General features: G+C 44.3%; 1 protein-coding gene and 1 long non-coding RNA gene across 10 annotated transcripts in view; both read right to left on the bottom strand.

Moving 5' to 3' along the window:
• The window catches only part of RASA4B (RAS p21 protein activator 4B), a 49,828-nt gene that overhangs the window by 16,480 nt on the left and 8,554 nt on the right, over positions 1-24,794 (bottom strand). For 3 of the 9 annotated variants that reach the window (XM_083479235.1, XM_083479239.1, XM_083479238.1), the window contains exons 2-6: positions 12,616-12,672; positions 11,725-11,838; positions 9,927-9,988; positions 5,931-6,060; positions 679-760 (exon numbers count right to left, since the gene is read on the bottom strand). In XM_083479235.1, coding sequence (XP_083335361.1) covers positions 679-760; positions 5,931-6,060; positions 9,927-9,988; positions 11,725-11,838; positions 12,616-12,672 — 445 coding nt within the window. Of the gene's footprint in view, positions 1-651; positions 761-5,930; positions 6,061-9,926; positions 9,989-11,724; positions 11,839-12,615; positions 12,673-12,828; positions 13,348-24,794 lie in introns of those variants that run through there. The other 6 variants (XM_083479240.1, XM_083479237.1, XM_083479232.1 and 3 more) reach the window with 5 other exon arrangements.
• On the bottom strand, positions 15,998-16,922 carry LOC310695350. Its single transcript, XR_014520027.1, has 2 exons — positions 16,841-16,922; positions 15,998-16,457 (listed from the first exon to the last, which is right to left on the bottom strand). It is a non-coding gene; the product is annotated as an uncharacterized lncRNA (long non-coding RNA).

The raw sequence follows: 24,794 nt of genomic DNA on the forward strand, positions 1-24,794 counted from the left end.
AAAAGGAATATCCTGAACTAGAACGCTTCACACTGGGACATTCTGCTGTTTTGGGCCCCACTCGCCTAGGCTTGTACAGGACTTAATATACAGTGATCATAATAATAATTTTATTACAGTGGTACCTCGGGTTACAAACACCTCGGGTTACAAACACTTCAGGTTACAGACTCCGCTAACCCGGAGTAGTACCTCGGGTTAAGAACTTTACCTCAGGATGAGAACAGAAATTGCGTGATGGTGGCAGCAGGAGGCCCCAATAGCTAAAGTGGTACCTCAGGTTAAGAACGGTTTCAAGTTAAGAACGGACCTCCGGAACGAAATAAGTTTGTAACCAGAGGTACCACTGTATTTATACCCTGCCCATCTGGACTTAAGGCTGGGGAAAAAAATATGATAGTGGGATATATCTGGCAGGCGCACTGGCTGCCTCTCCAGAGCGTAGACTCAGACCACACGTTTAAAGCTCACAGCTCCCCACTCTAGGAACAGTAGTTTCACCCTTACAGAGCTGTCATTCCCAACAAGGCCTTAAACTACAGTTCCCGTGGCTCTTTGTGGGGGAAAGCAACATACTTTCTGTGCATGGCATGTACCTGCCCTTAAATGCCTTATGTAGCGCTTCCCCTATCCCCATCCCCACACCGGCACCTTGTTTTCCTTACAGCTGGAGCTCACCAAAGTTTCCTGTGTCTTGCCATTATAGCGGACTCTGACGAAGGGATCAGAGGCTCCGTTTCTGTCTTTCCGAGCCAAATCTCTGTGAAGGAAGGAAAGAGAGAGAGAGAGAATATTGTTATAGATCTGCAGGTGCTAAATGCTTGGGGTTTAATAAATGTTAGGATTTGATTAGAACTGGTACATTAAGCAGGGCTGCCATATGTCTGGGATTTTCCCGGACACATCTGGAATTCATCTGTCAGAAATAGCTCCTAGGTGGAATTTCCAAAAATCGGTTAAAATATCCGGGGCAGCCCACGTCAGAAGTGGTGGTTTTTTTGTAAAATTGTATACATCCTTATATTATATATCTACTATATTAACCCTCAATAAATTTGTGTATGTTTATTCAAAACCTGCCAAGGAGTCCAGTTCATTTTGTTGTCTTTTTAGATAATTTGAAAAAGGCTCCCAATCTTCTTTAAAGCAACAATTGTCCTTGCCTCGCAATTTGCATGTCAATTTTGCCAGTTCTGCATAGTTCATCAATTTCTCTTGCCACTGTTCTTTTGTTGGGGTTTCCTCATTCTTCCATCCTTGCGCAATCAAGACTCTTGCCACTGTTGTAGCATACATAAATTCTTTATTTTCCTTGGCAGGTCTTGTCCTACAATCCCTAACAAAAATGCTTCTGGTTTTTTTACAAATGCCATTTTAAACATTTTCTTCATCTCATTGTATATCATTTCCCAATTTTTTTAAAATTTCTCTACATTCCCACCACATATGGTAAAAGGTCCCTTCCTTTTCTTTACATTTCCAACATATGTTTGACCCAGTTTTATATATTTTTGCTATCTATACTGGTGTTATATACCAATATGCAGAGGTTAACATAGGTTGAGAAATCAGAGAGAGGAGCTGAGGGAAGTCTTGGGGGGGGGAGGGTTTGTTGGGGGGGGACGAAAGGGGGAAATAATGAAGATGATGTTTTTATAATTTGTTATGCTGAAATTGTTAATAAAAAATTAAAAGAGAGGGAGAGTAAAAAAAGAAAAAAGAAGTGGTGGTTTTTTTTGGCAAAATTCCTTAAAAATAGCTCAAAAACTCCAATTTGGAGGGGGGGGGAGATTTTGCAAAAAAAAAAAAAAAGCTGAACAACTTTGCCCCTTGCAAAAATAAAAGTTGAACGACTTTACCCTCCAACAAAAATCTCAACAAACGTTGTGTGTGGATTTTCACTTTTTGAAATACTGTATAGCAACCCTCCTTTAGGTTAACAGTTAGACTCATGTGCGTTCAAGATGGGGGTTGGCCGCTGTTCATCCCCTGGAATCAGCATATGTGAAGTGTTAATTAACCCAGGCACACTTCCTGGGCTGTTCATTGGACACTGCTTGAAAAAAATATGGGTGTATTAGGCAAAATCCATACATGTGTATATTAGAAGGAATGTGCATTAAAATGCTTACGATTTTTTTGTGAGGACTTGGAAAAAACATTCCACAGACTGACGTGGGAATGTTGCAAACTGAAGTTAAGACTGAAAAACTGAGGAACATAGAATCCCAAACTGACAGGTGCATTTAAAGCACATTTCGCACCCCAAATAATAGAACTCTGGGAACTGTAGTTCACCTCTGAAATTCCCAGCAAACTACCATTCTGAGAATGTTTTGCGAGGGGGGGGGTGCTTTAAATTTATGGTGTGTACACAGCCTGCCTTTATTTGAGTGTGGGGTTGCAATTTCCTTCTGCAAAATGCCTTGGTTCGGCCTATTACTCGTAACCTTATTCGCAACCTCAGTTACATAGCTTTACATAAGAGAAACAGAGAAGGCTATGCAGCAAACTGAAGAATGAGCAAATTTGGGCACTTTTAGATCTGAGGCTCGGAAGAAAGCATGTAAATAAAGAACGAACAAAAAAGTAAAAGTCACATGGCATCACAATCTCTGTCATGCTGCCATGGCTCCCCTAAATTGCTCCCCGCATTTTCTCTTTCCGTCAAAGGGCTTGTGTTGCTGTTTTCTAACATTCTTCTGTAGTATTACCATCCCTTAACACCCCCACTTTCTCAGCAGTGATGTATGGAAGTGAGAACTGGACCATAAAGAAGGCTGATCGCCAAAGAATTGATGCTTTTGAATTATAGTGCTGGAGGAGACTCTTGAGAGTCCCATGGACTGCAAGAAGAACAAACCTCTCCATTCTTAAGGAAATCAGCCCTGAGTGCTCACTGGAAGGACAGATCCTGAAGCTGAGGCTCCAATACTTTGGCCACCTCATGAGAAGAGAAGACTCCCTGGAAAAGACCCTGATGTTGGGAAAGACAAGGAGAAGGGGACGACAGAGGACGAGATGGTTGGATAGTGTTCTTGAAGCTACAAACATGAGTCTGACCAAACTGTGGGAGGCAGTGGAAGACAGAAGTGCCTGGCGTGCTCTGGTCCATGGGGTCACGAAGAGTTGGACATGACTAAACGACTAAACAACAACACCCCCACTAGCCCTTAGCACATGGCTTTGCACCCTCTTCCGGGGGCCCAACATTCAAACACAGCATCACTCTGCACAGGCTTCCTTTTGAACATTCAATGTTCTTCTCCCGCCGAGTTTGAGAGTTTCATTTTAATGAAAGGATTATTTCCAGCAGAGAACTGGTGGATACCGCGAGACAGTAAAGAAAGGAAAATTGGGAAAGTTTATCGCTTTATAAAAACGCATCTCTGACTCACATCGCCAGATCCTCCGCTTGCACAGCAGCAGTGATCAGGCATTCCCTGCTACACCCTCGCAAGCCTGAACTTTGCCTTCCGTCTCATCTTTGCTGTGCCCACCACAAAACCATGAATCCTCCTTGCGCTGTTTCATACCAGCTATGCAGTTATGTTGGTTGATTTCCCTGCCCGCCCCCTCTGATTAATGCAAATGGTCAAAGTGGATTCAGCATTTCTATTACAGCAGAGCTTTGCATGAAGAAGATCCCCGATTCATTCCCCAGCTGGGGATTCTGGACAGCCGCTAGCAGTCAATGAATGGACAATCTGAGCTAGATGGGTCTCAGCTAGAACCACGGGTCTGACCTGGCAGAAGGCAAATTTAAATAAAAGCAAAAACAACCCTGTAAGGTACATCAGCATTATTCCCCATTTTACAAACAGGGAAGGGGACTGAGGCCAGGAGAGAGAGCCTCGTTTGTCAAAAGCTGCCTGGAAGAATTCAAATCCCCACACACGACGCCTTGAGCCCCTTTGAGCAAAGGTGGGATATAGACTTTTTAAAAATCGACTAACGTATCTAGGGATTATAAGGACGGAAGTCCCCAAAAAAGATGGTTAGGTTGTTTATGTATGCAGCTAGGATTCTTTATGCACAGAAATGAAAAGAAGAAGTAGTTCCCACCAAAGAAGAATGGATAAGCAATGGGCTAGGCTAAATCTGCAAAGCTAACAGCTAAAATTAGAGAACGATGATTGCTTTAAGGAGGAATGGAAGCCTTTTCAGATTGTTTGAAGAACTATTATAGTATGATGAATTTGTGAGCATCATTCGAACTACGAGCAACAGAAAGAATGAGAGATTATTGTATTGTGGTTATGATATAAAAGAAGAAAGATAGGGTGCAGCAAAGGGGAAGAATAAAAAAACACCATGAAAAATGGGATGGGAAGTCGCTAAAAGAAAAAACGATTATGTATTATATGGGAAATTTGTAATATAAAATATATTGCCAACAAAAAATTGACAAAAATAAAATGTAGTCAAAAAAAATTGACAAATAAAATCCCTGTGAGGGCTCAGTCTCTTAGCTGCTGTACTGTGCCAGCTCTAGAGCAAGAAAATTTATGGGAAGTACTTTCACAAGTGCTATTCACCGAAATCATTAATAATTTTTATTAATAAGCTGGAAGGGCTGTCTATCTGACCCAGCATTACCGCCCTGTGTTCCCTCTGTTCTTCTTAAAGGAACGGTACAGCTCATTCCTTCGGTCAGCCAATCCCCCATGATTAAGGGCTCTTGCAATTAGAGAGGGCTCAGAATGTTCCCTGACAAAGGGCTTGGCTTCATCCTCCAGGGGGGGGGGGAGGGACAGACTCCACGCAGAGTAGCTCAGTGGCAGAGTGCATGCTCTGCATCTAGAAGGCCCCATCTCCAATCTCCAGTATCTCTGAGTAGACCTGGGAGCCAGGACAGAAACCCAAGAAGGCTGCTGTAGGCAAGAAAGACTGAGTTGCAAGGGCTGGTGGCCTGACTCAGATTGTGCAAACACCACACATTCAAAGCACATGAGCTCCAACAAGGAATCCTGGGATGTAAAGAGAAATAAGTTTCTTTTTATCATATGTGGTGGCCTTGTAGTAAGGTTAAAGCTTACTGGGAAATAATAATTTAATAATAATTATTTATTTATTTATACCCCGCCCATCTGGCTGGGTTTCCCCCAGCCAGATGGGTGGGGTATGTAATGAACTGATATGTAATGAATTGAAAATGATGTTTAATATAACATTTGTAAAAGACAACAACCCAGAAGCTTTTCTTTTGGGAATTATAGGGGCAGAACTACCAAAACTGTATAGAAACTTATTCAGGTATGTGACTAGAGTGGCAAGAATGTTACTCGCCCCAAAATGGCAATAAGCAGAAGTCCCAGCAAGGGAGGAATGGATACAAAAACTTATGGAATATGCAGAAATGGCTAAACTTACCAGAAGAATAAGAAATCAAGATAACAAACTTTTTAGCAAAGAATGGAAATGGTTTATTGAATATTTACGGGTAAATTGTAAACAGATAAGAACACTGGCAGGATTATTGTAATAACCTGCAGTTTGACCAGAGTATATATTTAAAGTAAATGAATAAATGAGCAAATTACGTTAATCTGGATATGTGGAAGGTATTAAAAATAAATTTAAGGAACCGCAGAAAGAGGGGGAAGGAAGTCAAGTTTTGAAATGTCAAAATGATTGTAAAATTAGTGAAATGTATAAACTTGAAAAGCATAAATGAATGAATTTATGAATCCTGGGAATTGTAGTTTGTTAAGGATACTGAAAACTGTAGTTCTGTGAGGGGTAAGCTACAGTTCTGAGGAGTCTTTGTGGGGGAAGAGGGGCAGTTTGCTCCAGCCAAAGGGTCTGGCTTTGCAGCTTGTGGAAGCATCTTAAAATCAGACAGAGGGCTGGATGGCATAAGGTCACAGGGGAGGGGAGGTTGCAAACCCTTGCCCTGCAACCTCGTCTCTGGCACAGCACAGCCTTACCTGGCATCAAACACAGTGCAGCGCAGCTTTCTCACGGCTCCGCTGTCAACGATCTCAATCTGGAGATGGATTTCCCCCTGAACTTCCTCGTCTGGGTCAATTTCAGTGAGGTTCAGCCAGCCATTATAGCCTGGGAACAGAGACAGGGAGAAGGAAGCACAAGATTTTCAACTCAGGGGCAACCGTGCCCTACCCTCACAGGGATGGCACAGGGTCAAAGAAGATCACGGAATCATAGAGCTGGAAAAGGACCACAAGGGTCATGAAGGCTGAGTGCGCATTACCAGCTGGAAGCACAGACAGATTGTTTTTCTCAGTTCCGGTTGAAGCTGATTTGTTGAAAACCACACCACAAAACAGTATTTTATTTTTTACTTTTAAAAATCTGTCTTCTTCTCTGGCGAGAAGAAGTCGAGTAAGATTGTCTTCCATGAACATGGTTTTAACAGCGAGTCCATAAGTGACTGTGGGGGCCAATTCTAGATCCACACATCCTTCCACAGTGGGGACATAGGTTTCCGGGTGGGAGTTGGTCACAGTGAGGGTTTGCCAAGCGTGCCTTCCTCTTAGCACGTTTCTCCCCTTTGCCCTGAGTTCAAGCGTCCTGAAAGTCCATGACACCTTTGGTAAAGGTTGTTCTCCATTTGGAGCACTCGCAGGCCAGTGTTTCCCAGCTGTCGGTGTTTATACTACTTTTTTTTTTAAAAAATTGCTGTATACTGCCCTTCATCCATAGATCTCAGGTTAGTTCACAACACAAAAAATACAGTGTAAAATATTTCCTGAGAACTCTACTAGTTATTGACCAAAATAAATATATATATTTCCTAAGAAGCAACAAGACAGATATGGATATTGGCTAACATTATGTGTTTAACGCTTCCCAAACCAGCAGTGGGAGCATCCTGATGTGGATTAAACAGGAGTGTGTACACAGCTGGAGACTGTTAAAAACTTCTTTGACATTTTATTCTGACTCTGGAGTCTTCCTTAGCTCTTAGTCCTCTTGCCACCTAGTCCAGGGCCGGATTTAGGTTTGATGAGCCCCTAAGCTACTGAAGGTAACAGGGCCCTTTATATGGCCAGCTGTCCTTTGTCAACAACAAATCGTCACTGTTTTTTGTGTTGAATATACGCTATATGGTAATTTATGGACCTAATAGGTATCTAAAGCCATTTGCACATGTCACCATGCAACCAGCCCATGCAGAATGGAGGCACCCTATATATAGAAATGAGCAAACCAGTGATATTTTAGGGAGCAGGCTAGAAGGCGGGGCCCATTACTTACATCATAGGAGCCTACACAACACAAAACACTGTTGCTGTATGTAGGTTTTATTTTATTTTTTATCTTATATTTTGGAAATGTACATCCAGTTTTTCCCCCCTTTAATTTTTTTGGGGGCCCAGGGGCCCTAATCTATAGCTTGTTTAGCTTATACATAAATCCGGCACTGTTGTCACCCTGTTCATCTTTTCCATCCCATTTATTGGAACAAGCCAGTAAATGTGCTGGGTCTTGCCTATGCTAGGAAAGAGTTATGGGCTAAAGGCGTGGGATCATCCACGCCTACCTTTTGCCCTGCGCTTTCTAGGCAGAGGTTAGCACTTTAAAGCTCTGTGCCTGAGCACTTTTTTTTTTTTTTTGCCGCTTTTGGCACTTTCCCCAGGAAAACCTGCTTTTTAACGCCAAGTCAGAAAACAAACTTCAATTCAGATTTTGCGGATTGCCATTTGGTCCGATTCAGCGGTAAAGAGCATGTTTTCATGGGGGGAAAGTGCTAGTGAAAAAACCCCAAAGCGAAAGCACACAGACACAGCATTTTAAAGTTCAGACCTAGAAATGCAGCAGAAAAAGGAAGTCTCTCATCAGCTGCAGACAGGGAAGAGTCAGTCATGCAATGTTGTCAACGAACAGAATGCAGCTGCTGCAGTGATGCAAGAGGGAGGGAATTTCACACAAAATGAATGGACCACTTGCTCCAATTTACTGGTCTGTTCTGTGTAGGGCTAGCATTGCAGACCCTCCAAATGTCCCTATTTTCCAGGGACAGTTCCGGATTCACAGAAGCTGTCCAGGTTTCTGATTTGATCCTGGAATGTCCCACTTTTCCTCAGGATGCCCCTATTTTCATCACAGAAATGTTGGAGGGTATGGAGTTATGCAACAACCCCCGCCGCCCCGGAACCAAGGAGATAAGTAACTATACAACCTTTAGAAGACATACGAAGGCAGCCCTGTATAGGGAAGCTTTTTTAATGTTTAAAGCTTTATTTTGTTTTTATAGAGGTTGGAAGCTACCCAGATTGGTTGGGGCAACCCAATCAGATGGGCTGGGTTTAAATAATAAAATGATGATGATGGAATAAGACGTCCCTATTTTCATCAAAGAAGGATTGGATTCAATTCTTCATTGCCAGCCTACAACACAATGCATAGAATATCTGCTCTTTTTTTATTACCTAAATGCCATGAGAAAAAACAAAAACAAAAATGGGACCTGTAGTCTAAAACCTCTAGACCAGGGGTCAGCAACCTTTCTCAGCCGTGGGCCATCCCTCAGACCATGTGGTGGGCTGGACTATATTTAGAAAAAACTCAGAATGAATTCCTATGCCCCACAAATAACCCAGAGATGCATTTTAAATAAAAGGATACATTCTACTCATGTAAAAACACACTGATTACCGGACTGTCTGTGGGCCAGACTGAGAAGGCGATTGGGCCGGATCCGGCCCCCGGGCCTTAGGTTGCCTACCTCTGCTCTAGACTCTAGAGGAAACTAGGCTGTCAAAGGCTGATATACTGCACTGTTTAATTCTGTTGTCTGATTTCCTCATAAATGTATCTCATCTGATGAAAAACGGTATATGAATACCTGCAACCAATAATAATAATAATAATAAAAACTATAGTGGAGCAACTCACAAAGAACTGTGGCATTACAAGTGTGCTCTGTGAGATGTTGAAGGGCCTGCTGTCTTCTTGAGAGATGAATAACCTGCGTAGCAGGCCCACAAAATCACATGAAAACATTGCAATATTCACACAGCCAGCTCAGGGATTTGTTCTCCAGGAGATCCCTGAACCCAGGCCTACGGCCAAGAAAGCAACCATCACCTCCAAATCTTGGGAAAGCATCTAAGTTACTGGGCAGAAACTACCCCAAAGGTCAAGAGAGGAAGATTCTTTTCTCAGACACAATCTCTCTCCCCGCCTCCATCCCAAAGATGAGTCACTGGGCCTCCCAAGACATCCCCTGATCCTTGAGCAAGCAGATCACGTCCTCTCTTTTGCTCCTGTCTAGGAAGGTAGACAGATAAGGAGATGGAAGTGGGTGGGAGCAGGAGATTCAGCTGGGATCCAGTTCTTGACTGCTGCCCTCAAACCTGTTCTGGGTTCAGACCCACAAGGATAACACAAAGCGAGAGAAATGGGACCTATATGAATTGGGGGGAGAAGCAGCTGAATTCAGAATCTGCATGAATAGCAGAGGATATTAGCTAGGGGATCCCCTCACTCCTACAGTCTGTGTTTGGAATAAATTGTGCAAAACAGGAATATCTACATACCTGCATTTAATTTGCACATTCCCCTCCCCTCGCTGTATAGCTGATCATGAGCAGCAGTTACAGTATGAGAGTTTGCACAGCACAGTCAAGACTGGGTTGTGCAGAGTTCACATGCATCTCAAGGCTCAGGTAACCGGTCCCATGTGTTTAAAGGCACTCTTTGTATGGCCAGAAACACTGTTTTTTTAAAAAAAGAATGTGATGTTACAATTCGTTGCCAAATTTGTTATCCATCAAACATCCTTGTTTACTAAGAATAAGGGGGGAAGGTAAAGAAAATGGGAAAGAAATGGGAGGTTCACCTGCTTTAGTTACTCCATCTGCAGATATTGACTTTTTGGTGCAGGGACCATGCACCAAATTTGTTCAATTTACTCATTCAAAATTATTTACCTCTCCCAACAGAGGGAATAATCTCACCTTTTGGGTGCTCAGCCAACAGGCTTTGGGTGATGGAGACCTTCCCGATGACGTCGTCCCGGCTGGCACGAGAAAGGAAAACAAAAAACGTAAGGTAAATGGGATATCCAAGAAACCAGAGAGTATAAGCCTGGGACATTTCAGGTTTTACTGATCTGGACTAGAACTGAAATTGGACTGGAGGCAAGAGAGGGAGATTGTCTCACACTGAAACCCACAGTATCACCTGAAGACATTTGATGCAACAACCTTTCCTGGCGACCCATCTGAGAAACCCTCTCCCAATGCTACTCCTTTTCCTTTTAGCACTAGGAACAGACACCTTTCCCCAGAATGTTATTTCCAAATGGTAAAAGAACTTCTTGGCAGTGGAAGAGGCTGCCTTGGGGTCAGGGTTCTCCTTCCCTGCACATAATTCCTAAGAGGATGAGTGTGGAGCCGGTCCTTGCCCCAGGCAGAGTGATGCGCCTGCTTCAGGCAGCGGATGCTGGCAGTGGCAACAGCCCACCCGCCATTCCCCTGAACCCCGCACATAAAGTGGTAGATCTTGTGATATTCATGTTTCAATTGGCAACCAGGTCAGATTCTGTACAGGGGGGTGGGATACCATCTTGTGTTACGGGGTGGGGGGTTACAATCTTGTCCTTCACCTCAGGTAGCAAAAGGTACATATCCAGGCCTGGCCAGCTGGCCCATCTATTAGGGATGCTGTACAGTGGTACCTCGGGTTACATACGCTTCAGGTTACATACGCTTCAGGTTACAGACTCCGCTAACCCAGAAATAGTGCTTCAGGTTAAGAACTTTGCTTCAAGATAAGAACAGAAATCGTGCTCTGGCAGCACGGCGGCAGCAGGAGGCCCCATTAACTAAAGTGGTGCTTCAGGTTAAGAACAGTTTCAGGTTAAGTACGGACCTCCGGAATGAATTAAGTACTTAACCCGAGGTACCACTGTACTGTCATCCGCTCAGTAATGTGGAACATTCTGCCAGTACAGATTCAGCAGGCGCCTTCTGTTTCGACTTTCAAATACATGCTGAAAGCTTTTCTATTCCATCAGGCTTATGCAGGCCATTAAGAATACATCTTTCCACAATAGTTATTTTTAAGTTGTTTTTTTAAATATGGTCTTTATTGCATGGTTTTATGTACAATTGATGTAAACCGCTCTGATTATTATTATTTTAAATAAAGTACTGGGTAAATCATCAAACCATCAATTCTAGCACGCGGGAGGCCACCTAAATTATATAATTTGGCATCTGAATGATTGGGATTAGTAATTGTATAATAATTTGGCATTGTTATAACGAGGCTTTTATTTGATTATTGTAATTGAAAACTAATAAAAAATTATCTAAAAAAGATTAATATTTTAAATAAATAGTGATATATAAATACAATTTTTTTTAAAGAAATGGCACCAGCCACACACAACAGGGAGGTGTCAGCAGACCCAAGCTTAGCAGTAGCACATTTATTCATTTATTTATTTACAGAAAACTTAAGAAATGTTTACCACTGCAGCTTTTAAGGTGCAAGGCACTATGTTTTCCAGATTTATCACTTCCACATATATTTATTTTGAACGTATTGAAATTTCTGCCGAAAGGGTAAATGCGAGTAAAATGAGGGGTATGTGTGGCATTTCAATGAGGATGGTGTTGCGAAGAGGCTCCACAAAGCTTGTGTGCACTAGAAGCATGGAGTCCACAATAACTTGCTGCGTAGATGCAGCGCCGTTAAAAAGGAGAGCCAGGAGGAAGAGCCTCATCTCCGCAGGAAGTGATGTCATACCTGAGTGCATCTTCGTCCATGACATAGAATGACACGCAGTGGAAGGTGGGGGGGAGGTGGACTTCGTATTCTTCGCCCCAGAAAGGAAATAGTGTTTTCCACACAGTGGCTGTCCTGGTGGGAGGAAGAGAGAGATAAAAAGGACCAGGTGCTTAAAAGGAAAAGGGGTCAGCAACCTTTTTCAGCCATGGGCCGGTCCACAGTCCCTCAGACCATGTGGTGGGCCGGACTATATTTTGGTGGGAAAAATGAACGAATTCCTGTGCCCCACAAATAACCCAGGGGTGCATTTTAAATAAAAGCACACATTCTACTCATGTAAAAGCACACCGATTCCCGGACCATCCACGGGCCGGATTGAGAAGGTGATTGGGCCACAGCTGGCCCCCGGGCCTTAGGTTGCCTACCCCTGTCATACACAATCTGAAATGCAAGGCGTAACGCAGGGGTCTGCAACCTTTAAGACAAAAAGAGCCACTTGGACCCGTTTCCGAAGAAAAACAACAACTGGGAGCCGCAAAACCATTGCAACATTTAAAGCATGCGCGCCGCTGCCCTCCGATCTGACAGCAGGCGGGAAGGTGACATTGGGACGGTGCGTGACTAACGCACGCACCGCCCCCATGCGACGTCACAGCCAGTACAGCGCCCGCCACAGTGGGGAGTGTCGGGGCGCACAATGCGCCTCCTCCCCTTGCTAGTATCCGCCCCGGAGCCGCGGCAAAGGTGTAAAAGAGCCACGTGCGGCTCCGGAGCCGCGGGTTGCAGACCCCTGGGGTAACGCATGAGAAGTATGCTTGGATTAAGTCCAGATTTTGGCCCCTTTCCTCTGATTTGCAGGGCAAGGAGAGAGGGAGGGGGGGAGGGGGTGTTCTAATGTTCACCACTTACCTGATAATGGCTTCATTGTCAATTTTCACAATGCAGTAAGGGTCACTGCTGCCTGTACTGGACAAAAGGAGGGGGGAAATACAAATAAAGATTCTCCACGGCTGTAGCATGATACAAATTACCCCCAGAACACACTGATGCACCACAGGAAGGTGCCTAATGCAGAGTCAGACCACTGGCATTGTCTCCCGCATGGGTCTCTCCCAGGCTTACCTGGGAAACACCAGGGATTCAGCCCTAAGACCTTTACAAGATTCTGGGTCTGGAAAAGGTTTCGTCTTGCTCAGTTTCATTCACCCTGACTGGCAGTGGCTTGCCTGGGTCTCAGCCCTACCTGGAGACGCAAAGGATGGAATAGGGGACGTTCTGCCACTGAGTTACGGCCTTCTTCTACATTAGAGAGATTTCCAGCACCTCCACCACCACATCCTGCCTCACAACATTCTGCCAGGGGTGGGAAGCAGTTATAGGCTTTAATCAGTGCAATTAGCCAACTAATGCTTTAATCCCATATCATTACACAGGCGCGCGCGCACAACGCTTCTGGTCATTTAGGAGGGACGACACTCTGGCATGAAGTTGTGGACTAAGGAGGTGCACAACAGACCTCTTTTTCCCTGTATCAAATTTGGTGGGAAAGAAATGTTCAAAGCTCTGTTTTCCTCCCAACGCAAAGTCCACCGCCCTCCAGATTTCTCTTCCCTATTATCCGGACATTCCCTATGCGATCAATGTCGCTTTTTCCCGATTTGGATTTTCAAAGCATAAGACATCTCTGGATTTAGGGCAGAAAAAAACTGTGGGACAGCAGCAGATGGAGGAGAACGACAAATCTAGAATCATAGAATAAGAATCATAGAGTTGGAAGAGACCACAAGGGCCATCGAGTCCAACCCCCTGCCAAGCAGGAAACAGCATCAGAGCACTCCTGACATATGGTTGTCAAGCCTCTGCTTAAAGACCTCCAAAGTAGGAGACTCCACCACACTCCTGGGCAGCAAATTCCACTGTCGAACAGCTCTTACTGTCAGGAAGTTCTTCCGAATGTTTAGGTGGAATCTTCTTTCTTGTAGTTTGGATCCATTGCTCCGTGTCCGCTTCTCTGGAGCAGCAGAAAACAACCTTTCTCCCTCCTCTATGTGACATCCTTTTATATATTTGAACATGGCTATCATATCACCCCTTAACCTCCTCTTCTCCAGGCTAAACATGCCCAGCTCCCTTAGCCGTTCCTCATAAGGCATCGTTTCCAGGCCTTTGACCATTTTGGTTGCCCTCTTTCTCAGAGGGATTCAAATTTCTCTTTGAAAGGAGTCTACCACCACGATCAAGCAGAAGGAGATTTATTGTTGTCGGCACAGTACTGTGGGCAAAGAACCCCCCAGCTCATGCTGGAAAGAGGGGATTGCACATTCCAGTTCACATCACAGATAATTTATACCCTAAGACTGTTCAAATATCCCTACTACAATTCCTATTGGTTAAGAAATTGCAGTTTACAGGCTTCCCGATCCGCCTACATCATGTTTGCTCCTAAACATGTAAAACTGGTACCCCCAGCAATAACATACATCCCATGTCCATTCAAATTAGCAGTTTTTACAATAGGGGTGTGTTTTATAATATTCATGAAGCATTTGAAGAAGAGTTCTAGTTCTTAACTATGGGATGCGGGTGGCGCTGTGGGTTAAACCACAGAGCCTAGGACTTGCCAATCAGAAGGTCGGCGGTTCGAATCCCCGCGACGGGGTGAGCTCCCATTGCTCAGTCCCTGCTCCTGCCAACCTAGCAGTTTGAAAGCACGTCAAAGTGCAAGTAGATAAATAGGTACCACTCAGGTGGGAAGGTAAACGGCGTTTCCGTGTGCTGCTCTGGTTCGCCAGAAGCGGCTTAGTCATGCTGGCCACATGACCCGGAAGCTGTACGCTGGCTGCCTCGGCCAATAAAGCGAGATGAGCGCCGCAACCCCAGAGTCGGCCACAACTGGACCTAATGGTCAGGGGTCCCTTTACCTTTATTTACCGAATCAATGTAAAGAAATGAACTCACTAGTAGGGTTTGACTAAACACTTACAATTAACAAAACTAACATAGTGATAGAGATGAGATTAAAGTGATAAGAATACAACAACATCTGATTTTTACGGGACAGGACCGTTTTAGGCAAAGGGATGCATTTTGTTTTTTAATCGATTCCCCTTCTCAGAACGACCCCCTCTGTGCAAATAAAACTAGCAGGTCAAACTGACCCCAAGTATGCATTTTCTATGGGACGCGGGTGGTGCTGTGGGTTAAACAACAGAGCCTAGGACTTGCCGATCAGAAGGTCGGCGGCTCGAATCCCCGCGACGGGGTGAGCTCCCATTGCTCGGTCCCTGCTCCTGCCAACCTTGCAGTTTGAAAGCACGTCAGAGTGCAAGTAGATAAATAGGTACCACTCCGGTGGGAAGGTAAACGGCGTTTCCGTGTGCTGCTCTGGTTCGCCAGAAGCGGCTTAGTCATGCTGGCCACATGACCCGGAAGCTGTACGCTGGCTTCCTCGGCCAATAAAGCGAGATGAGCGCCGCAACCCCAGAGTCGGCCACAACTGGACCTAATGGTCAGGGGTCCCTTTACCTTTACTAGTTCTTAAACAATCATCTGCTATTTGTTCTTGTTATGCCGGGTCATCTCTAAATTCAAGGCTAACAATCTAATTCTAACACATTCTTTGCTTAATTGTAACATTAGCCAGGAAAAGAGCCTCTTAGGGAGTCAAGCTTGTGAGTCCAACGTCTGCTTTGTCTCAGCATCTCAGGATGCAAGACATTTACAACTCAGGTTGTAAAACATGCAGAAACAGTTCTGCAAAGGGGCCATTCCTTGGGGCTCCTTTGAACCTCTTTGTTCACAGAATCGGTCTTAAGGCAGGCATGGTCATCCTCACCATACCTTCCCTAAGAATAAAACTCATTTTCATTCATTTATTATTCCACAATGACACATGGACAAAGGAGAATTAAAGGAGTCGTGAGGCAATCTACGTTAAGCAGAGGTATGGACAGGCCCAGAGGCTACTAAATCTAGTTTGTCCCCATCCTCCTCCTAGTTGTGTTGTACAGAGTTGTGTTACCTCAACACCAAGAAAGAGGAATCCAATGTCTGGTGCCAAGCCTTGGGCCAGATATAAATAAGGCAGGCAGGTGGGGGCATGCTTAGGTTGCTAGAGCAGACCTTTGGATGTATCTTTGGATACATTCCAGTTGAAAGGCTTTCCAACAAGCGATTTCAGAGAACGCCAAAGTGTCAGTAAAGAGGCCTTTTCCAAGGCTTATGCAGTGAGTAACCAAACCATGTATTTATAGAACTGAGAGAATGGATGTTTGGAGACCTGTGACCTAACCTCCTTCCAGTCGCTTCACTGACTGCCCCCTTGGGCCCGTCCTGCTCAATCTGCCACCATCTCAACTGAAGGTCAAATGAGCCTCTTGCTCCGATAGTGTTTCTCACTATCGGATTTCTAAAACGAGAGGGAGATGCCCAGGTCTCAAGCCTGCTTGTTTATTCGCTACCACAGGGTCTCCCATATCGGGTGCCCTCTGCACGTGCATCAAGTCGTCCTGCAATCACATTGCAGGCTGCAAGGCTGAGTAGCTGCAAAGTACCAGTGGGTGTGCAGTCCTTTCGTGTACACATTTTATGAAGTTATCATGGATTAAGGATGGGAAGATCTGTTAATTTCAGTTTTCTCCGTTTCTCATTTCCCCAGACTTTAATTCGATTCTCCACATTTCTGCAGCCAACTTGCAGATTTTCTTTCTAAGAATCCTGATGAAAATTATTCAGCATTTTCAGGAAAATTTCTCCTAACAAACACTACCCGTATTTTCCGGCGTACAAGACGACTGGGTGTATAAGACGACCCCCCAACTTTTCCAGTTAAAATATAGAGTTTGGGATATACTCGCCGTATAAGACTACCCCTCCCTCTTCCAACACACACCAAATAAAAATTTAAAAAACCAGACTCCAGTCCGGCTCAGAAATCTGCTCCACTTCCCATTGGCCAGGGGCTTCTGGGGCCAATTTTCAAGTGTATTTCTGCTTCATCTAGAGAGCTTGGTGTCCTCTGATTTAATTTGCTGTCGTTTTATCCTTTGGTGGGGAGTTGCTGCAGGAGCTGCTGCTGTAGTTGGCCTATAATACGACCCCCGACTTTTTCCTGGGTTAAAAAGTAGTCTTATACGCCAGAAAATACAGTACTTTGAATAATCATGCTTTCCCTCAAAGAATTATGGGAGCTGTGGTTCGTTAACAGTGCACAGTTCTTAGGAGACTCCTGTTCCCTTCACAGAGCTACAATTCCCTGGGACTAATCTGGGAAGTCCTGCATTCAGCACCAGTCCTGAAATTCCTCACCCCGGCTTACTGGGAAAATGTGAGCTTCTGCTCCTTCTTCATTGCAGACATCTTTTTCAGAGCTATGACAGCCTTCTGCAGGAGATCAAGCACATCAGTGGTTGAGATCTTAATATGTGCACTGTTAAAAAGAGTACTGTAAAGGCTTTGAGCGCAGAAACAGAGAGTAAGTCAATAAGAAAGGTGTCATCAAATTAGAGACTTTGGAATTGCCTCTCCCGAGTTATTCGCTTGGCCATCTGCTGGGCACTTGCTAGATATGGGAAAGGTTCATTAAGTGGCTGAGGCCAGCGGGACTTCATTTCCTCTACGAGGCAAGCAAACAGCCTCCATGGGAACAGGTTCCATCAGGGCCATTTCTGCAGCTAAGGCACAACAGACCATATGGCCACGAGGAAGGCCTCGATAGGAGCCTGGACAGCCACAAATCTATGGTTCTGTAAAAAGAAATGGCAAGTGTCAGTTTGCTCAGTGTGTGTGTGTGTGTGTGTGTGTGTGTGTGTTGCCTATTTCAGGCTCCTCTGCTTGGCTTCTAGAAGTTTCTCCCAGTGTAGAGGAGGTCATCTTGTCTTGTCACTTCCTTCCTGCCACCCAAAGAAAGATGCTTTAAGTTGATCAGAAGATGAGCAGGCATCCTGATGCAGCTGCTGACAGATCTAATGCAATCTTCAGTAGCATTCACAAAAAAAGGGCAGGGTCCGGATCGTGGCTAGTAGCAATACTGTAGTTCCACTTTATTCCACAATGGTTGGGCCAGATCTGTTCAATTTTGAAGGCCGCATTTTTAACACGTGGCAAACTGGACTGTGTGCAGAGAGCGACCATGACAGTCAGTGAGAGATCTGGAAACAGAGCCTGCTTCCGTGATTAGTATTCCCTGGGGAAGAACCATGTGTTGTTCACTTTCTAAAATGAGGCATCTCATACTGTGAATGAAACATCCCACCAGTAATTTTTCCCTTGTCCAGTTTAAACTCTTCCCAAGCTTAGAAACGCCAATTTTTTAAATGCTAAAATGGAATAGCTGTGCAATTTCCCCAGGTCTAGATGGCCTGTTGTGCTGCTATTGTGGCCAATACCACTGTGGACTACAGCTCCCATCGTCTCTGATCACCGGAGTCTTGATGGGAGTTGAGTCCAAAAATCAAAGATACAAGGTTAGGGAAGGGCTGCTCTAGCCATCTCTTTCTCTATGGGCCGTGTTTCCTCTCTAGGTAACTACTAGCACTTTAACTCTTCCTTTTCCAAATAGCTTTCAGCTTTTCCCAAAAAAATTGCAGTAAGGGACGGAAAGAATAATGATTAAGCAGATAATGGGGACAATACTGGGCTCAATGGACAATGGTCTAACTAGAGACAAGATGATGATGATGATGATGATGATGATGATGATGATGATGATAACAACTTCCTATGTGCTCTCCAATAATAAACTCTCCAATATAAAGAATGGTTGAAAGAGCCGAGCGTGTTTTAGAATAAATTAAGGGGAGGCATGATGGCCATCTTCAAACATCTGAAAGTCTGTTTCATGCAGAAGATAGAGCAATGGAAGCTGGTCCATTAGGGGCAACGACCCACCAATTTCAGCCAGCCCCCATCTGCCTGCCTTGTTTCTTACAAGGGAGAGTCACAGCATAGCTCTCAAGTGTCCCTTATTTGGCGGGACAGTCCCTTATCCCAGCGCCATGTCCCGCTGCTGTCCCTTATTGATGAGGCTTCGTTTGGCTGCTGGCTGGGCTTTTGCCTTTGGCTCGGAAGGGATCAGAAGTTGAACATACCTGTGCCCAGAAAACCCCTTATTTTCGAGGCTGTTGTTCCCTTATTTTCAAATCTGTAAGTTAACAGCTATGAGTCACAGGCTACAGCCACTCTGCATAACAACCCAATCCTTCAATTTCCAGTGCTCACAGTCTGAGTGCCATTGCTTGATGTAGCCAAAACAGAAACCATGCACTATGTGGAGATATCAGCAGGACGGCCAAAACCTCAAAGGTTGCACAAATGCAATTTTAAAGGAGGGGAAATGGGAGAGGGAATCTCCAAAAAACCAGCCCAATAAAGACAACGATGCTCTGTGGCCATGGGATACTGGCTGACTTGAAGATGGTGGGAGATATGCGAAGCCTGCAGAATAGCTCTCCGCTCTACAGCTTTTAGAACAGGCCCTTGTGTCTCCCCCCAGGAAAGCAGCAAGGGAGTGAGGCCACAAATATGTACAGTGGTACCTCGGGTTACATACGCTTCAGGTTACAGGCTCCACTAACCCAGAAATATTACCTCGGGTTAAGAACTTTGCTTCAGGATGAGAACAGAAATCGTGCAGCGACGGCGCAGCTGCAGCAGGAGGCCCCATTAACTAAAGCGGTGCTTCAGGTTAAGAACAGTTTCAGGTTAAGAACAGACCTCCAGAACGAATTAAGTTCTTAACCCGAGGTACCACTGTATTATATTTCATAAACTTTATACACCATGGGTCGCCCTCTTCATTGCACCCTGCCACCTCGAGATAGGAGTCAGATGGGCAGGTGAGCCCAGGGGGCGCAACATTTGATCGTAAGTTCAGTTTGGGTGATCAGTAGCCTTGAACGCCTCATGGTGCTAGTCCTCATGCTGGGTGTTCTTTGCTTTTTGTTTCCTTGCAACGTGCATTTAGGCAGAGCATATGACATCGGGGAGACCACACCTGGCCGAGCTAGAGCCTGAGGTGGTGCCATAAATGGATTCCTTCCTCTACTCTCCATTAATCAGCGCAGCTTGAGGCACTGTATAGCAGGAGACCAAATAATGGAATGCACACCTGAATTATCCTATTTTCTGCTCCCTGCCTTGGCCTTCGTTAATCATTTGCAAGCTAAAGGCCGAAAAATAAACAGCCATTTAATATGAAAAAAGGGTGCCCTGTGAGATGGGGGAAATAGAGATATCTCAGGAGCTGGATTTGCAGCTGCTGAGTTCTGCATTTAACCATTTGGCTGCTGGCTGTTATTGCCACGTCTGTGGGATAAATGGCTCCACCGGTATAAGCATGAGACTTTTAATATCAGGGTTGTGGGTTCGAGACCCACATTGGACAAAAAGAGGGTTGTAGCGGGTTGGACTAGATGAGCCTTAGGGTTCCTTCCAACTCTAAAATTCTGTGATTCTATGAAATTTGAAGAACACGGTGGGGAGAGGGCTGAAAAAGACAGAAGGATTGTTCATAGTGCCTGAATGCCACTTAGAAACACTTAGCAAAGCTCCCATTGTAGGTGGCAGAATGAAAACTCCTTCAGTGTTTTAGAGTGAATACGTCCTAATTAACACATTTTGGCACGCAGTTCCTTCTAATGCAATGCAGTTTCAGATGTTATTTTCACCAATATATTGATTTTTATGCCCATTCCCCCCCCCCATATGTGGGTGATTGTAAACGTTCTTTTGTTCAGCAACTGCATTACAAAATTTGGATGTGTGCTAATTTTGATGGATGGCTGTATTTTCGTTCTCATGTTGCTTTGAAAAGTGCAAATTTGATATACTTAACTTTAAATGTGAAGTGAATCGATTTTCTCCCTCATTCCTACTCAGGAGTGAGACTGAAGGCCAAACCTGCATATAATTATTTAAAAAGCTTTGCATTTAGCGTTCTCCTTTGCATTTTTGTGTTACCATTTTTTTATGTAGGGTTCAAACATCCTGTATCCTGATGATGTTTGATCCCATTATAGAAATGAAGAGTGTTTTTGTTTTTTTAAGCCTAAGGGTGAGTGTCAGAATAAAGATTTAGCCACAATAAGATACGTATTCTCCTGAGGTACTATTTTAAACTTCCTGCCCCCACCTACTATCTGGTCATAATTCTGGCCACCAGTGAAGACTTGATGTCAAAACACATCTGCCCTTTGTAATATTTGAGTGTGCTCACATTTATGTTTTGATAGGCCCTTGTTTTAAATCTTATTTCTGTTGTATGCATTCTTTTACCATAAAATACACACACACGAAAACTATTTTTGGCTGAGGCTTTTAACCGGTCTGCTCCTGGCTCAAGATTTTCCTCCAATGGACCACAAAGAAGATTGGCTTCCACCCAAGAACATTCTCTCACAGAGCACTTCCATACACAGAGAAAGTGAGGACTCAGAAAGCTTTGTGAGAAAACTTACTACAGGCATTCCATCTCCCCACCAACCAAACTGTCCCCCAGTTACTCGGTTCCAACCCTAATCTTTGCCAGTTTCATCAAGTCAACTGAGGTAGGACCTACTTGCTTAAATATGGAAGAAACCATAGGAACACAACAGTTCCATCCCCAGCTTAGCAGAAAATATTGAAACTCCCAATTTTTGTTTTGAAAGATATCCAAGTTTCTAGTCCACATGCATGGCTGCAATCTCCAAATACCCCCCATGGTAAGTTCTACTGCATTCAAAGGGGCTTTCCTTCCAAATAAACATAATTAAGGGTATAATGGTATGGATGCTTTGACTATACAACCCAACAATTTGACCTTCGAAGAACTTCGCTTAAGGCAGATGTCCCTTTTAAAGATTTCTGAGCGTGGTGGTGTACAGAGCATGAGGGTATCTTACAAAACATTTGAAGAAAATTGAGTCAGGGAAGGAATGTGATGAGGTATTAAATACTACTGATCAAAAAAGGAAAGCAGCTATGAGCCTTCAGAGGGAAAGAAGCTTGCAACAGAGGATCTCTACGTAATTTGTTCATCTGAAAGATATATTTAATCCACTTTTTTTCTTCTCCCCAATCCTGAGTACAGACTAAGAACTTCCTCAACCCATAACAAAACATGTTTTTCTTCTGGAGTTCTCCGGGCTGTTAGCATTGAATAAACAGCTTTAAAAGGTCACACTCAAAATCATTTCCTCCCTCTGTAAGGTTTTATGCTTTGTTGACAGATCCACAAGGTTTCCAATTACCCAGAGAGCCTTCCAGTAAAAGGTACACTGGCAGGGGGAAGTGGGAGGGGTAAGAGACCCTCTATAATAGGTTGCTAAAGTGAAGTTCTTTGTTTTCTTTTTCAAAGGGGAATATTAGTCACCAGAACAAGGAAACTTTAGTGGGTATGTAAAATGTACACAATATGTGGAGTAGAAAGAGAAGAGGCCAAAGTGTTTCAACCATATTTTTTTCCCATAAAGGCACAAAATAAAGTTTAGAAATGCTGCAAAATACATGTTTGCTACCTATGATTCGAGTCCTCTTGGTTTGACTGCACCACAGCATGCTGCGATTGAACCCTTTGCCTGATCCGTCTGTTGTCTTGTTTCACTGAAGTCAAGTTGCTGACACCCTACTCAATACATAACTGCATAGATTGTAAGCTGCTTGGGGCAGGGAACTGTCTTGGTACTTATATTGCTCAAGCTTCCCGCACCCCACCCATCGACTGCTTTAAAATTACAGAGGGTCCAGACAGAACACATCATGATTTTTCTTCCTGTTGCAGCGGTTACAATGCACTGCATGCCAGATTTTCAGTTTTATTTTTATTGCTTCCTTCATCCGTGTTATTTATCTGCTTCCTCCTTCTCCATCTTTCATACTCCTAATCCTTCCTAGTCCTTTCAAGTGCCTCCTCTCCCCACCAATTCTGGTCCGTCACGCTCACCTTGCAGGTGAATCACAAGTTCCCAGAAGGACAGAGCAGCCCCTGAGCTCTACCATTTGCAGCCTGCCTTCCTTCTGTCCTTCCCAGACTTTCCATAGAGCCCCTGAGCGGACCACCGTTTGGGCTGCCTGCTCTAGAGCAGGATTTTCACAGGGATGGCTTTATAGAGGCAACAAGGGCTCCAAGCCAATTGCTCATCCTAGCTTCAGCAGATTCAGCGCTAGAAAATGTGTTGTGAGCTTGGGGCTTCATCAGTCCTTCCATAATGTCGAAGGTATGCAGCAATTCGATGTTTGCAGTTGTTTTGGAACTTAGCCTGATGTCCCCAGCCTTGCATGCAAAAGGTTCCAGGTTCAGATATGATAATAATAATAATAAACAAACCCTTATTGTCACTACACCACCTGTGTGCAGTGAAATTAAACAAGCCCCCCCCATACACTCAGTCTTGTTTGCACTCTATGTGCTTCTCAGAAGTCCATTACAGTGGTGCCCCGCAAGACGAAATTAATTCGTTCCGCAAGTTTTGTCGTCTAGCGAATTTTTCGTCTTGCGAATCACGAAATCCCATAGGAATGCATTGAAAATCAATTAATGCGTTCCTATGGTCAAAAAAAGTCCAAACAAAGCCAAATTTGGTACAACAACAGTTTATTAACTGCTCTTTAAAGTCACACATACTGTAAAGAGCAGTTCAAAAATTGAAGGGAAAATAAATTAACTTTATAAACAAAACATGTCTTCGTTTTTAGACAAAGGAAACAAAGTCGCGAGACGTTTTCGTCTTGCGAAGCAAGCCCATAGGGAAATTCGTCTTGCGAGGCAAATCGAAAACGGAAAAACCTTTCGTCTAGCGAGTTTTTTTGTCTTGCGAGGCATTCGTCTTGCGAGGTACCACTGTACACCACTATTTTTTCCCCATTCAGCAGCCCAACAGCCCACAGATAAAAACTGTTCTTTAACCTATTGGTGCGGCTGACTATACTTCTGTATCTCCTGCCCGAAGGTAGGAGATTAAAGAAGTGCTGGCCAGGGTGTGAGTCATCCCTAAGAATTTTCCTCACTCTCCTGAGGCAGCGGTCTCCCACGATGTCATCTAGCAAACTCCGAGGACAGCCCATGATGTCATGTGCTGTATTCACCACCCTCTGTAGGGACTTCCTGTCCGTGGCTGTCAAACCAGCGTACCACACTGTTATACAGTACGAAAGGACTTTCTATTGTGGCCTGGTAGAAGATGATCATCAATTTTTGTTTGACATGGTTCTTTCGCAAGACCCTGAGGAAATGGAGTCTCTGTTGGGCCTTCCTAACCACCTGGGTTGTATTGATTTTCCAAGTGAGGTCTTCATTAAGGTAAACTCCCAGGAATTTAAAGGAAGAGACTCTCTCCACACACACACCCCTGATATACAACAGGGCTAGTTCTTCTCTCTTCCTCCGAAAGTCCAACACCATCTCCTTTGTCTTGCTGATATTTAGGTGCAAGTTGTTCTCTAGGCACCATGTGGAGACTTTTTGAACCTCCTCCCTACACGCTGATTCATCTCCACCTGTAATTAGACCCATTATGGTGGTATCATCTGCAAACTTAATAAGTGCAGTGGATGGATCAGATGAAATGCAGTCAATGTATACAACAAGTACAGGTAGGGACTCGGCACACATCCCTGTGGGGTGCCAGCGCTGAGCTTCAGAGAGGTAGATGTAACAGGCCCAATCCTCACTATTTGTGTGTGATTGCTCAGAAAGTCTTTAATCCAATCACAGATGGTAGGGAAAAGGTCCAGGTCCACCAGCTTTTTAATAAGAATATCCGGAAGGATGGTATTAAAAGCCGAGCTATAATCAATAAACAGCATTCTGACATCACTTGGCATCTCTCATCCTTAAGGGTCATGCTATCTGGGGCTGAGGGTTTAGCCACACTTGCTTTTCCTCCACCCTTTCTAGGCACAGTCCAGACTTTACCTTTACCGTACCAGACTTTAAAGCTTTGTATCCAACCAACCCCCCCCCCACCCCCCGCTTTTAGCTCCAGAGCTTTCCCCACAAAACCCCGCTCTTTAAAGCTCAGTGAGAGCAATCAGCAGTCCTCAGGAAACCCGAGCTGCTGCTTGCTGCGATTGAGCAGTAAAGAGTGGATTTTCTTGGGGAAAGCTCAGGA

The sequence above is a fragment of the Podarcis liolepis genome (genome assembly GCF_965112155.1).
Source record: "Podarcis liolepis genome assembly, chromosome: 16".
Taxonomy (NCBI): domain Eukaryota; kingdom Metazoa; phylum Chordata; class Lepidosauria; order Squamata; family Lacertidae; genus Podarcis; species Podarcis liolepis.